General features: G+C 37.4%; 3 protein-coding genes across 5 annotated transcripts in view; 1 reads left to right on the top strand and 2 right to left on the bottom strand.

Annotated features, from left to right (window-relative positions):
* The window catches only part of rgs12a (regulator of G protein signaling 12a), a 44,840-nt gene extending 43,646 nt beyond the window's left edge, over positions 1–1,194 (top strand). For 2 of the 3 annotated variants that reach the window (XM_079470588.1, XM_079470590.1), the window contains exon 18: positions 826–1,192. In XM_079470588.1, the coding sequence (XP_079326714.1) occupies positions 826–1,106 (281 nt within the window). In that variant the 3' untranslated portion in view covers positions 1,107–1,192. Of the gene's footprint in view, positions 1–825 lie in introns of all 3 variants that reach the window. The other variant, XM_079470589.1, reaches the window with a different exon arrangement.
* Positions 1,195–3,001: 1,807 nt separating this feature from the next.
* LOC306894072 (zona pellucida sperm-binding protein 3-like) lies at positions 3,002–5,999 on the bottom strand. The gene is made up of 8 exons (XM_079456306.1): positions 5,293–5,999; positions 5,097–5,218; positions 4,902–5,005; positions 4,647–4,824; positions 4,460–4,577; positions 4,310–4,395; positions 4,149–4,234; positions 3,002–4,066 (listed from the first exon to the last, which is right to left on the bottom strand). The coding sequence occupies exons 1-8, from the start codon at positions 5,869–5,871 to the stop codon at positions 3,999–4,001; spliced, it is 1,341 nt and encodes a 446-aa protein (XP_079312432.1). The 5' UTR covers positions 5,872–5,999; the 3' UTR covers positions 3,002–3,998.
* A 7,099-nt stretch (positions 6,000–13,098) lies between these two features.
* On the bottom strand, positions 13,099–13,674 carry LOC306901635 (calponin-1-like; the record flags this gene model as incomplete). The annotated part of the gene is given in 3 exon segments (XM_079469541.1): positions 13,099–13,299; positions 13,302–13,541; positions 13,543–13,674. Coding segments are annotated over 3 exon segments (561 nt in total). The 5' UTR covers positions 13,663–13,674.
* Positions 13,675–14,807: the final 1,133 nt, after the last annotated feature.

Below are 14,807 nucleotides of genomic sequence, written 5' to 3' on the forward strand. Positions count from 1 at the left end.
TTGCACTTCAGTCCACAATTCCTCTGCATTTCTTGGTTTTGTCTCAGAAACAGAGTTTTTGATGTCACCCCACAAGTTTTCTATTGGATTAAGGTCTAATAATCTTGCTGGTCTGGAAACAAGATGCTGCTCGCTTACTGGTGTGTTTGGGGTTGTTTGTCTTGTTGAAACACCCATTTCAAGGCCATTTCCTCTTCGGCACAAGGCAACATGACCTCTTTAATACTCAAACTGATCCATGATCCCGGAATCCGATAAATAGGTCCAACACCATAGTATGAGAAACATCCCCATATCATATCACAGTGTACTGTGGCTTGAATTCAGTGTTTTGGGTCGCCTGACAATCTATCTGCGGGCCCCTAGACCCCAAAAGAACAATCTTGCTTTCATGAGTCCACAAAATATTGTGCCATTCCTCTTTAGGCCAATGTGTTCTTTGGCAAATTGTAACCTTTTCACCACATGTTGTTTTTTCAACTTTGTGGGGGGTTCTTGCGGATAGCTTGGCTTTACATAGGGATCTTCTAATTGTTACAGTACTCACAGGTAACATCAGACTTTCTTTGATCACCCTGGATCTGAGTCTTTGCCATTTTGGCTATTCTTTGACCCGTTCGAATGGTAGTTTTCCGTTGTCTTCCATGTCTTTATGGTTTTGCTTGCCATTTTAAAGCATTTGAAATCATTTTAGCTGAGCAGTCTATCATTTTCTGCACTTCTTTATATGTTTTTCCTCTCTAATCACCTTTTTCTAATCACTTAAATTATTTTGAACTTAACTGTATGTACCTGACTGACTTTTGTTCAAACTCCTTGTTCAAGGTACAAAGAAAAGAAACGCATGCACTTCACCGGTAAACCATCAGGCGAAACAGTGTCCCAACTCAACAACCCAAGACAACTCTCCTGTGCTGGACAGTGGAGTCGATGTGGATGGGGTAACCTTGGAAGACAGTTTTGAGGGCTATGCAGCTGAGCTTCGACTGTACCAGAGCAAAATGAGAAACAGCGTTTACTCATCCACAGAACCGTCCTTCCCACTTAGCGGCATGCTTGAAGTGAACGAGAGCGATACAGTGCAATATAAAGCGACAATTGTCTGACGAAAGCTGTTTCTTCTTCCAGGTATAAGGAGCCAAAATGCATACATGTAAAATACTGTGTTAATAAAATGAAAGGGATTGTTCATAAACAACTTGTAACTACATTATTCTTTATTAATAATAAATAAATGATGATAATAGTCTAAAATAGTCTATTTCAAAAGATCCTTAGGGTAAGTGCAAATGTTCTCAAATTGGAGCTTGAAATAATATTATTTGTACTGATTTTGAATTATTTAACTATTATTAAAATTTACATAACAAATTGAAAATACTTATATTAGCCTTGATATGTAATAATTTATTAAACATCAAATTCATAGCTATGCATTATTTATACAAAATATACATTCACAAAATAAATCTTTAGATCATTCAAATCTTCTGTATACAAACTTCTGCATAAGACTAATATAGCAAAGTAATTGATCCAAATACCTATAAAGAGGTAAAGTAAGGCTAAACAGTCTCAATTTCACAAATTAAGAGCAATATTTAATCAAGAATAAAACTAGTGATGTTATTTTGTACCGACTGTGTACACGCGCACACATAATTTATGAAGATGTTTTCACTGAATGGTGACTTTAAGGGACCAGCAGTCAAAGACCTTTCAGTGTTGGAGATTAAGTTAAAATAAACTCTCAAAATTGACTGCCAGATTGTAGAAAATAGATGATACACAGTGGAACAATATGTTAACAATATTATATCACTTAAAAATTATAATATACAAAATGAATGGTAGAACGATTGATGTGGTTTGGAATTGCAAAAAATCAAATTATCACACCCATGTATTACATCTTGTTGTAAAAATACGGAGCACCTGTAAGAGTCGAATCTGTAGCAAATATCTTAATCAAAGAGAAAATGTTTTAGGATTTGTGCACCTCTAAAGACTTTGACCAATTGAAACTTATTTGGTGAGAAAAAGAGATAGGAATGGTTCCTCATAAAAAACAATTTTGTTAGTGACTTCAAATTTACCGATGCACTTGTGTGATTTTACAACCAAAAACTCCACTCTCACAGGTGCTCAGCTTTGCTATGATAACACTGTAGTAGTCACAGTGTAGAGAGGTCTGTGGTGTGCTGTAGGCCCACATCTGTTCAGGCCAACATACGATCTCTGCTGGGTCTCACATAAAACAGAAGAACTGCAATACATTCATACCCATTTTAAAGTGTCCATCCAGTCACAAATTGTCACGAGAGTATTCACATAATGGTAACACTTTAGATAATTAAACAGATTTAACAGCGTTACTAATTGTAACAATAAAGTACCTCTACAGTACCTATATGTTGGTAAAGGGGAACAATATGCAACGTTTGGGGAATGAAGGGGTAAGAGATTAGGAAAATATTTTTTTTGTCTGTGCTTCATTCGTGTTTTCTTTGCACAAAAATGGAACAGATAATTTACCAAAGATGGGATGCTGAGGCCGAATATTTTTTGTGTGTGTGCTGGACTGGCACATTTTTATGAATTCATGTTCTAAACAATGTATACATTGGTTGTGTGTTTTGTGTTCATCCTGTGAAAAGGTTTTTGAGGGGGAGACCACAAGCAACATAATTTACCAGTTTTGGAAATATTGTTTTGAATTTAGCGAACCTATTATTGACATTGAAAGCTAAATATATTTAACAATGAACATTTGTGCTGTTTTATCGAGCACCAGTTCTAGATTGCTGGCAGTCTCTCTAGCCTGGCTTTCACAAGGCTTTCATGATCTCCTTTTGTTTAATATTTCCGGGTTGCACCAAATCCACCAATGTTCCAAAAGACAGTGCTTCAGTGTTTCTGACACAAATCGACATTGTTACGTATCCTTGCGCAAGTGGATGTTACAGTACCCTTCAATGAATACTCTTACACGAAACAGGTTCAGGTAAAAGTTGCCAGAATTTATTGGTGGCACTCACACAAAGGCTACGCACAAGGATGGTCCCCAAATTACCTTAGCAGAGATGAGCTTTCACATGCATACACGCAAAACAAAAGAAATACACGCAAATCATAACATGACTTTCAAAAGAATACCCTAGTTAAACACTGCACATACGGTTAAAAAATGTTCACACAGTTGGAGTTCAACAGAAAACAAACAAAAATAACACTAGGATTAGAGGAAACATCATACATCAAAAGAAACCAAAAACAAACCCCATACAAATAAAAAAATAACAGCAACGATCAGGCCTCACAGAGCCGAAATAGCGGTTTCCGTACTGCAAAGGAAAACAAACATCTATTATAATTACATTAAACCCACATCCCCGAATATACAACCCTTCGTACCCATCTCACTAGTCCAATGAGACTAGTATGTCACAACGTTCTGATTCCGGCATGAACATCCGTCTACTTTGGACGCCACCCAGCTACGATATACAAACATGAAAACAAACATCCCATCCACCACAATAATCAGATGGGTTCTCTTTACGATATTCCCACTGAAAATGTTGCACAGGACAAGTCCACGATGCCGCATGAGTCAGTGTGTCACCCTTTATTCCTGCCGGCCAGCAACACACATGCTCTGAACTATTACCAAACCCCTTCTCTTGTTCACTTGTTAAGTGGACATATGTATCAAGGCAAACAATGTGCATCAATGTGTTGTCAAGCACCAACAGTCTGGTTTTCAGACACGTTTAATACATGAATGGAGCCTTAGATGATACACAGACCTCTGTGCCTCTTATATTTGATTATTCCAGACAATATAACAAAAAGAAAAAAAGTTGATGGTTCGTTTTTCTGTATGCGCAAACATTAAAAACTTTTCAGCTTGAAACGGCAAATCCAATAAACACTCCTTGAAGGACTACCACTTAAAAACAGTTTTATTCATCACTTGATGTCATAGCCGTTTTAAATTACAGTCGACCGAAGCCAAATTCCTTCACATTGAGGGGCCCAACAGACACCTGCTCCCACCGTAGATCTATGGAGAACAGACAAGTAGTGAGAAACTTCAAAGACCATTATCAGAATAATTAGTAGTTTGTCAATGTGTAAACCCATACCTCCAAGAACCTGATCGCTTGCACTACTGCTACAAGTTGAGTCACAGCAGCCACACACCTGATCAGATTCATCTACAGACACCCACCTGCCAAACAAAGATAGACCCTCAATGGTAAATGTCACCCTGCGGACCCAGTGAAGACTATTTTGGTTAACATACCCATTAGGGGAGAACGAGCAAGCCTTCTGCTCAGGATTTGTTGGAGTGGCTACAGGAACCGCCTTCAAAATACATGTGATGTACACCTGCAAAGACAACAGGGTTCAAACGGTGCACTTTAATGTAATTCAAATGAAGGCAAATACATACCAGCCCACTGTTCACTTGCTGGAACCTGAAAGCCTCCAGCTGAAACTGCAGCTTCTCAATTTGTGTTCGAGGCAGGTAGCGAGAGCTCGAGCCGGTGAACTTGGCATCAACCAGGCACCTGGTGAAGAAACAAGTTAAATGACCATTTACCCAGCCTATCCTAGAAGTGTTTCAGGGCATGTCTTACCCATTATTCTCAATGAATGAGTATCTGGGGTCAGAGTTCACATCAGGGGATGCAGAGGCAATGCAACGGTCCACAAACACACGGAGAGGTACATGGTTGTACGTCTTCACAAAGGCCTCAATATTCACAATGTCACCCAGGAAGTACTGGTTTGAGGGTCTCTCAAACTGCCACTCATCTGTTTCAAGTACATAAGACAAGGTCTACAAAATGCAGTTGAAACTACATTAAAAGCTGAAGCTGTATAATACAAACCAGTCATAAGCTTGAGGGAGAAGACCAACCCCTCTTCAGCGACCTTCGTAGCTGCATATGGTACCCAAGTGGGTAACAGGACATTGCTGCTCACATTATGCATTCTATAGATTATAGAAAAAGTAGGTCACCACAAACCGCAAAATCTTTTAGTACACGCATGAGTATACAGCCATCTTGAACTCAGAACCTCACCTTGGATAGTGACACTCAATACTGACAACAGCACCACTACTCCTGACAATAGGAACACCATTTGAAGCCTCTTGAGGAGTATAGACCAGGGTGAAGGCATAAACAAGCTCATCTTCGGTCACCTAAAGAAACAAGAATGTTTTCAAAGAGTTCAGAACCTAAACACCTTTGGCAAGTAGAGGCTCAAACTTCTCACCGTTAACATGCTGCCACATCCATGCAGTTCTGACTCAAAGATGAGCACTCGAGCACTATTGTCCTGCCCTATTGGTTCACAGCCTCCCAGTGCAAAACCAGAAGCCATTAATGGTTTTCCAGTCCCAAAGAAGTCTTCCATCACTTCCACATACACTGAATTCTCACCGCACTGAGCCCCTACACTATTTGGAGAAACAGGGGACTTCAGCTCAAAAGGAATCCCAGGCTGTACCGGTTCTTCTGGCAGTCTTGGAAAAGTCCACGTCAGTTTTTCTATCGGACCCTGCAAAAGCTGTTTTGATTGATCAACGACAGGATCTTGCCCAGGCCTTAAACCAACCATACCAGGAGTCTGCATTGGAAACTGAGAAGGAAATCTCTGTGGCACAAGCATGGGGTTGTTAGTTTGGGGAAACTTAGGCATCCTAGTTTCACTCTGTTGAGGAACTTCCATATGTGACCGATGCCTAAATGTACGAGGTGTCTGCGCTTGAGCTGCTCTTCCCCGCCATTGTGCATCAGACAAGGCAACTGCAAGAACAAGCCCCAAGCCAAATCCAACTTGCCACAACCCCATTATTGCCAAACATAAGTTTCCATGAAGCGTTAGCAACCAAGAATCAAAATATTATACATTTGGAAATCAGGATGGCTCCGCCCCTCTTGTGATTAGCATAATGTATCTCTAGACTTGTTAAATTACCTAACCAGCTAGCAACAGGTGGATGTTGTTAGACATTTATTACCCAGATGGAATTATACTCTTGCTTATTTTAATTAGACCTGTCAAGTTAAAACACAACCAAACTTAACGCATAGCTGCACTTGATTCTGTGGTTCTTGTGGTTTTTATGAATTCAGACACATAGCCACACAGCTTTATACTCTAGAAAGTATCTAAAATAATAAACCTTAATATCAAAACTTTGCAGAGACCATGAATATAACAGTTCAAACTATTTATTGTGAATTTACATTACAATTGTATTGTGATTAGACTGTGTGAACAAATCTAGAATGTGTGGTAGGGTGTTAAACTTGATTCAGCATGACCTATATTATATGCAGGACAGTACCGACACAAAATGGGACAGTTTGCATCTCATGAGACATTGACTCTGCTGTATATACTGATCTGAGAGCAGTTGACTGCTTTCTGTACACTTCCCATTAATTGTCCAGTCGAGGTCGATGTGTTAATGCATAATGATTGTGCTCATCAATGCCCCTTTTTACTCGGCCCTCCAATAACAGCGTAAAACTGTATAAAAAGTATTGAATCAAGAAGTATTTACTTGATGAGAAAACTGACCTATGAAAATAAGAAAAAAATATGAAATTTCAGTGAATTTGTGCTTAAAACAAGCAAATAAATCAGCCAATGTGGTCAGAAAAAGAATCTTGAATTAAGGTTTACCTTTGTTTTAGTCACTCAATTCAAGATTATTTTATTATTTCCTGGGAAACAAGAAAACAATACTAAGTAAGAAAGTTATTTTTTGCAGTGTTGTTTTGGAGGCCATGTCAAAGACTTACAGTAAATCACATTGAAATAAATGTTTAAAATTAAACTCTGATGCTTTTCACACACTGGGTCACACTTATGAGTGTAAGTTATGCCTATTGTTGAAATTGATAGTTAACTATAATATTTAACAATGAACATTTGTGTAGTTTTGTCAAGCACCAGTTGCACTTCTAGATTGCTGGCAGTGTATTTAGCCTGACTTTCACAAGGCTTTCATGAGTGGCTCCCTCTAGTGGGTATACGGCATGTACCTGCGTATCACGTAGACCACCGCCTGGCAGCGAGATCAAAGTTTATCTTAACTCTCATTTTCAACAGCTCTATTGAACTATTTAACTTAAAAATCTGAAATAGATTTAAGTAATTTATAATGAACCACAATGGAGTACATTTTGAAAATATAGGCTAGGTACATTGTTCTAACTTTGTTTTTGGGCGGACAGTGGCAATAAAGTCTAAAAAGCGCACCAAATTGTTGAAACTAAATTTGTCTTCATCCATCTGAAATTGGAGCTAAAATTAAACCCATGTTAATGGCAGGTATGAAACACAAAATTATAATTTTTGCATTTCTAGTCTAAAAAAGATAAATCCTATTTTTAAGCGCTCTCTTAACAGCACAGTCATTGTTGTTGTCAGTTTATTACAACTAAAGGGTAATTCAGTAGAGGGAGCGAACAGAAAGTAAGCAACAGTTATGGCTGGGTTTCCCGAAACCGTCTTAATGCTACGTCATTCTTAAGAACAACCTAGTGATACAAATGTGTTTTGGAAACCCAGCCATGACCAGGTTAAGATTCGATACCCTTTCCCTCTCTGCCACTCTTGTACCCCTGCAAACGAATTAGACACATATGGCTTGAGAACGATTAAAATGAACAACCCACTCAGGGCCCTTTTCTTGTGGCCCTATTCGATACAAAACATCCGTAACACGCTCAAGAACAACAAAAGAGCCCACAAAACGCCTTTGTAACTTCGAACACCCCCCTCGTTTACGCGCTGTATTTTAAAAAAACTCTCCTTCTGTATAGCACTGATGGGAAATTTTTAGATCAAAATACAGATTCTGTCGTCCTGAAGCTTTTATGTGGTGAATTTTCACAGCCTCCGCTACCGTAGACAACCTCTCTGCTACTTTGACCACATAGTCATTTACCGAATTGTATGGGATTCAATGAGGAACAGTATTATTTAAACACTATTCTCCAACAAAGTTGTAAGAATTACTATGAGCTTCGATTACAATCATGAGCTTTGATTACAATAATATTTTCCACCACCCTTTGCAAGGGAAATAAATAGCTTTAAATTTAATTGATTATGATCATTATACTTATCTGGATCAAATTACTGTTAATTTTTAGAACTATGGACCATTTTTACACACCAGGACCACAGGGGCTCCTTACGGAATACAGGAAGGCTGTATGATACCACTCACCTGCATATCCTTAATATGCTCCGCCACTTCAGATGTAAATGAAAAGGGACACCACACAGGGGTAAAATAATGGGCTTCGCAACCCCCGTATCAGTTACTGACTAAATTAGCCTTTCCATGCCATTCATACCAGAACTACTTCTATCTTTAAATAATTTCCCAATTAGAATGTTGTTCAACACAAAATCTCAGTGACCCTGCTTGTGAACACCCAGCAAAACTATTTTACTGATGTCTACATAAAAGCATCCTACAGAATATTCTGTGAAAATATAACAGCAATATCTTCAATATTGACCGCATAATGCCGTTTTAAAGATTGAAATGAATGCTTGAAATTAATCTTTGACGATGGTTATCTTATAATTTATTAGATTATGAGTCTTTAACCTGGGTTTTCAAAGGGTCACAAATGTTTAAATGCTGATCAATAATGCTAAATGTATATAAAAACGTTATGGTCCCATAAAATATGACTATTCTCATCGAAACGTTGGAGACTTATAACAGTAAACAGACTGACAGATACAAATACTATAATATTGCTGCATTTTGTTTACTGTTGTGTGTCATTTTACTCTGTGTGTCTGCACTAATGTTGTTAATATAAGCACGTGTCTGCTGCCCTTCATATGCGGCGCATCTTTGGCGGGAGAAGCAGCTAATTTCGGAAGCTGGCTGAGTGAGAATATCAGTGGAGGCTGAAGCACAAATGCTTCCATTAGAAATCGACTCATTGGATGTTCCTGTGTGTGTATTTCACCTTCACTTCCAGGTGCCTCGGTGTGTGTTTCTTCGGTGTCATTGTCTAGATGTGTTTTTTTAAACTGCCTCATGGTTAATTAGCCATGTTTACATGATCATTGAAAGAGACTCTACAGACAGCGATATTGCCGCGCAGTGTAACCTGACATCACGTGAGCACATTCTTAATCAAATTAGGATATTACTATTAATAAACAAACATTTCAAATGTTATTATTTAATTTATACAAATTTAATTAATAAATTGGGTGGGCCAGCAGTAAATCTGGGTTGGCCCAGGCCCACTCGTAGCTCCACGCATTCATGGAAGTCTGCTGAGATTTTTCCGTATTCTGTCTTTTTCTTTAAGGTTTTATTGGCGGTTGACAAACATCAAAATGGTGTATTACATAACATGTTCCATAGTTTCTTCTTGCCCACAAAAGTCACACAATCATTCACATGATTACCCATTTTAAAAGTGTGCTGTTTAGTCTTGTATGTCCAAATCTCATCCTTGATATTATTATCTCTTCTCTTCTATTTTTTCCTGCACTTCTCATCCATCCGACTTTCCTTTGAATTCTGTAAAACCACATACCGTTCTTCTCCCTATCCCATTGTTTTTTCCACCTTATCCTCAAACTTTCCTTAATAATACTCTTGATTTCATTCTTAGTAATACTAACACTTATGTTAATATCATTGTTTTTAATGGCTTCTTTTGCTGCCTTATCTGCCATTTCATTTCCTTTGATACCAATATGTGCAGGTACCCATAAAAATGAAAACTGATTTCAATGGTTTTATCTTAATAATAGTGCAATCATTTCCCCTGTATAAACAGATAACTCATCACTGATCCTTTTCCTTATTGAAACCTGAAACTCTGGAACAATAAAAGCAACTCCTATCTTATTATCTATACTCTTTGATGCATCTGTGTAAATCTGAACATAGTTGTGGTACTCATTAATATATGTCTGCGCATTACATGAATTACATTCCTTTTCCTTGTTTTTCTTTTCTAATAATTTAAAATCTACTATTGCATCTGAAAGTAACCAAGGCTTTATTACTGGTAACGGTACTGCTGCTCTAACGTTTAACTAATTCATTTTAAGTTCTATTGCTTTCTCTACTGTCCATCCAAAAGCCTTTTGTTTTCCACCTCTCTTTTTCCCAACTAGGCTTTAAAGTGTCTTATGTTTGATGCTCTTGATTGTGACCTTGCAAATTAGCCCAATAACTGTAACCTTCTAATTTCTAATGACATTCCTCCCATTTCTACCTGTAGTGCGATAATTGGTGTAGTTTTTATAGCTCCTGTACATTATCTCAATACCTGATGCTGTATACTGTCAATTCAATTCAATTCAATTTTATTTATATAGCGCTTTTCACAATTTGCATTGTTCCAAAGCAGCTTTACAGGGGAAAAACGAAAAACCCCCCCAAAAAAGGTAAAACACAGAACATGAATAGTTTAACTTTATAAAAAAGACCTAGTAAATAATATCTAATGTCAGCATCTCCTGGTGGTTTATTTAGCATATTTTGCATTAAGTGAATGCTTGGCTGAAAAGATGCGTCTTTAATCTAGATTTAAATTGGGCGAGTGTGTCTGATCCTCGAATAATATCAGAAAGGCTTTTCCAGAGTTTAGGCGCTACGTATGAGAAAGCTCGACCCCCTTTGGTGGATTTAGTAATTCTAGGTATTATCAAAAGTCCTTTGTTTTGAGATCTTAGAGAGCGTGATGGGTTGTAGTGTGATAGAAGCTCTGTTAGGTAGGTAGGGGCTAAACCCTTTAAGGCTTTATAAGTGATTAAAAGAACTTTAAAGTCAACACGATACTTAATGGGTAGCCAGTGAAGGGTTGATAAAATTGGGGTTATGTGATCGTATTTTCTGGACCTGGTAAAAAAAGTTGAAAAAAACTGTAGTTTGTTTATTGATGATGCAGGACAACCAATAAGTAGCGCATTACAGTAGTCAAGTCTTGAGGTCATAAATGCATGAATAAGCTTCTCTGCGTCAGCAACACATAGTATATTTCGTAACTTGGCAACATTTCTTAGGTGGAAAAGGCTGTTTTTGTGACATTTGAGATGTGATTTCGAAATGACAGATTGCTGTCTAATAAAACACCTAGATCTTTTACTGTATTTGTTGGAGTAACAGTTTATCCGTCAACTTGCAGTTTATAATCCGAAATGTTCGGTTTGTGTGTCTTTGGTCCGATAAGTAATATTTCAGTTTTATTAGAATTTAAAAGAAGGAAATTACAGGTCATCCAATGTTTTATTTCTTCAATTCACTCTGCCAGTTTGGATAGCTGGGAGGAATCATCTGGTCTTGATGAGATATATAGCTGAGTATCATAGCAATGGAGGCTAATTCCATGTTTTTTAATAATGTTTCCGAGGGACAGCATGTATATGAAGAACAGCACAGGTCCCAGAACCGATCCCTGAGGTAATCCATAATTTACTTGCGTTAGATTTGATGATTCCCCATTTAAATGGACAAATTGATGTCTGTCTGACAAGTAAGATCTGAACCATTGTAGTGCCTCTCCCTCAATACCGGTATAATTGTGTAAGCGATCTAGAAGTATGTTATGGTCTACGGTATCGAACACAGCACTAAGGTCAAACAGGACCAAAAATGAAATGTTACCTTTATCTGATGCTATAAGCAGGTCGTTTGTAATTTTAGATTCAGTTCTATGATGCGGTCTAAAGCCTGACTGAAATTTTTCGTGTATTTCGTTATTTTTTAAGAAAGAGCACAACTGAGTGGACACTACTTTTTCTATATTTTTAGACAGGTATGGGAGATTTGAAACCGGTCTATCAATTGGATCTAAGTTTGGTTTCTTGATTAGAGGCTTAATGACGGCCATCTTAAAGGGTCCTGGGACATGGCCTAGATTAATTGACGAGTTGATAATGTTATAAATGGGCTCAATTGCAACAGGTTGTAACTCTTTTAATAATTTAGTTGGTATGGGGTCTAATAAGCAAGTTGTAGGTTTAGATGTTGCAATAAGTTTAATTAAATCTTCCTGTTTTATAGGTGAAAAACACTGTAGCCTTTTTTTAAAGAATCAGTTTATTCATTCAAATGTGTATACATAGGTACATAAGTTGAAATTCAACTCGGTCGGTTTGAGTTAACATGTCTTGATACACAAGTCAGTCAGAACCTGCCTAGCATTAGAAAACCATAATGTTCATCCTTGGCTTTCTCCACAAAATTTATTTTAATTTCAATTTAAGAGAGTCAGCCCACCTTCACCCAAAAACAATCGCTGTATTGATTAATACTTTGGTTGAAGTCAACGTGAAAGTTGTATGCTAAATCAAAAACTCAAAGGTGATTTTCCCCAGTAAGACAGTTTTCGGGTCCAAACACTTTACAGATACCACTTAGGCTAGGCTTAGGGGTAAATCCCTATATTCTTAGTTGTTCCCTGGCAGAGTTCAACCCATATTTGGATATCAGGATGGTTTTTGCAGATATGCGACCTATATAGAAAGAATGGGTTCAAACATCAAAGAAACATCTGCAGTACTGTAATGATGCATTGTAGGTCAAATTAACCATGATCTCGTTTTATTTAAATTAGATTAAATGAAAGCTGAATAACAAAGATCTGTCAAAATCTTTTTGATCTGTTCTGATAAATATGTCTTGTTTTTCTTCAGTTCGATCACTTTGTTGGTTGGTGATAAACTCATCCTTTAGGGATCTGTTGATTTGATCGAACCTTCGCAATGATGCCTGTGGACTTCCTCTCCTTTAATCCAATCAAAATAGTTTTATGATTACATAGACCACAACAGCTGGGGAGGCGACCAAATCCACTTCCATTCTATAATATTATGAGGTGTTGTAAGTAAAACCTCCATGCTTTTCATCTGCGTTCTTTCATAAAATCTGGACCATGCACTTGAAGGAGGATGGCACACCAAAAAAATTAACTACATAAGTTAAAAGCTGGAAAAGCCAGTGCTTAAAAAATTCAAAAATGGCAAATATTCCTCCCATTTTTGCCCATGAAGCGTCAGTCACTGAAGTACTCAGCACTGACTGGAGGTCGTGGTGTCAGAAAACAGCTCAAGCTGCTCATACTTGGTCAACATGACCAAGTTGGTGCCCATTTGCAGGCTGATTGTCGACTGGTCCAGAGGATTTTCCATTCCTGTTTTAGGGTCATAAAGATGACGCCGTGTGCCATATGATGTCATGCCTTTCTGACTGGCAAACTTATTGGTTCCCATTGACGTTGCAGTCCAATGATATTGCGTCCCTCCCTCAGCTTCTGAGGAGCAAATCTACGCTGCTGTTTCTCTGTGTATTTTACTCCAATATCATATTTACAGTGAAAACCTTTAGATTTAGCCATTCCGGCCAGGGTGATAAGAGTGCATTGCACCTGAGTGTGATTGACTTTCTCAAACAGGTCATTGGCCTCGAATATGTTGTGTGGCTTCAGTCCATACTCTTGAATGGCTCGTACAAAAGTTACTGATATTTTCCAGCTGATGCCAGTTTTGAGGTGAGTTATTGATCTTTCTCATGGAGCCGGGCTGAAGGATGTTAATGAGCTTGCACAAGACAACTCCATTTTTCAATCCCTCCATGATGTTGTCTGGAAGTTTGTCTATTAAAAAGTCACTGTCTAACTTTCTAATAGACTTACCTGCTGCTGATCCATACACCACAAAACCATACTGATCTAATAAACCCATATGGCCTTTAATGCCATCGTATCTGCCCCCATGCTCACTTCTTACTAAACACCTCATTATCACTTTCTTACATTTGTCCAATATTTTCTGGATATGCATCGCCAATGTAATTATTTCGTCAGACCACAACCCTTAAAACTTAAAATGTTTAACTCTTTCCAGTTCTTGATTATATAATTTTAACTTTACCTCACTTCCAATTGTTTTCCTTGTAAAAAACAATATCTTTGTCTTGTCAACTGAGAATTTAAATTCCCACCTAAATGACCATTCTTCAACTATTGTAATAGCCTCCTGTAATATTTTAACAATAAAATCAATGTTCCTTCCTATTTTCCAGATTGCCCCATCAATCTTTGAGGAGTTCCATTTTCGATCACAAATGTACCTAAAAGTCTCCCAATCCGCATTTAAAAAAAATAATTCCACTCTTTCTGTACTATATTCTTCTATAGGCCTACTTAAATTGACTTCTACTACTATAGGGTAATGATCACATCCTATAGTACCCTCTCTAAATACCCCCCACAAGCATACACCAGCAAGTACATCAAGTAACAAGGGTTATATCAATAGCTGATTCTGTGCCTGTTCTAACATTTATCCTTATATCCCTTCCATAATTTAAGCATACTAAATCTTAAATATTCATAAACTCTTCCATCACTGCTCCATTCCCATCATTGCAGTTATCCTATTAATGTGCTATGTGCATTAAAATCTCCACACCATATATTAATATTAATTATATTAATAATTAAAAGTAATCAATTAATAATTTTAACATTTCCTTTTGCAATCAAAACTTCTATTACTATAAATTCCAACTCCTTTCCTTTCCCAAGAACACTATATTGTATTCTGTTTTTTTTAACAACAGGTTTCCCACACTCTTCCAGTCTTTTCTATATTTTTCCAAGATATATTGTCTATAACCAAAAATCTTTCACTATTATCTAAATTTTATCTCCTTTTTGTTTGACTTGGTCTGTACAATTAATGACATAAGCAATGAACATAATCAGTTAATCCACCGT

The sequence above is a fragment of the Barbatula barbatula genome (assembly GCF_947034865.1).
Source record: "Barbatula barbatula genome assembly, chromosome: 1".
NCBI lineage: Eukaryota > Metazoa > Chordata > Actinopteri > Cypriniformes > Nemacheilidae > Barbatula > Barbatula barbatula.

Bases quoted from the DNA above. Each gene is read 5' to 3' on its own strand.
- LOC306894072 (XM_079456306.1), bottom strand. From the start codon at position 5,871: ATGGGGTTGTGGCAAGTTGGATTTGGCTTGGGGCTTGTTCTTGCAGTT. The intron at 4,825-4,901 runs GTTTGTATTATA...TACTTGAAACAG, and splicing joins CTCCCTCAAGCTTATGACTG to ATGAGTGGCAGTTTGAGAGA. The intron at 4,396-4,459 runs GTATGTATTTGC...TTGTCTTTGCAG, and splicing joins AGCAAGTGAACAGTGGGCTG to GTGTACATCACATGTATTTT.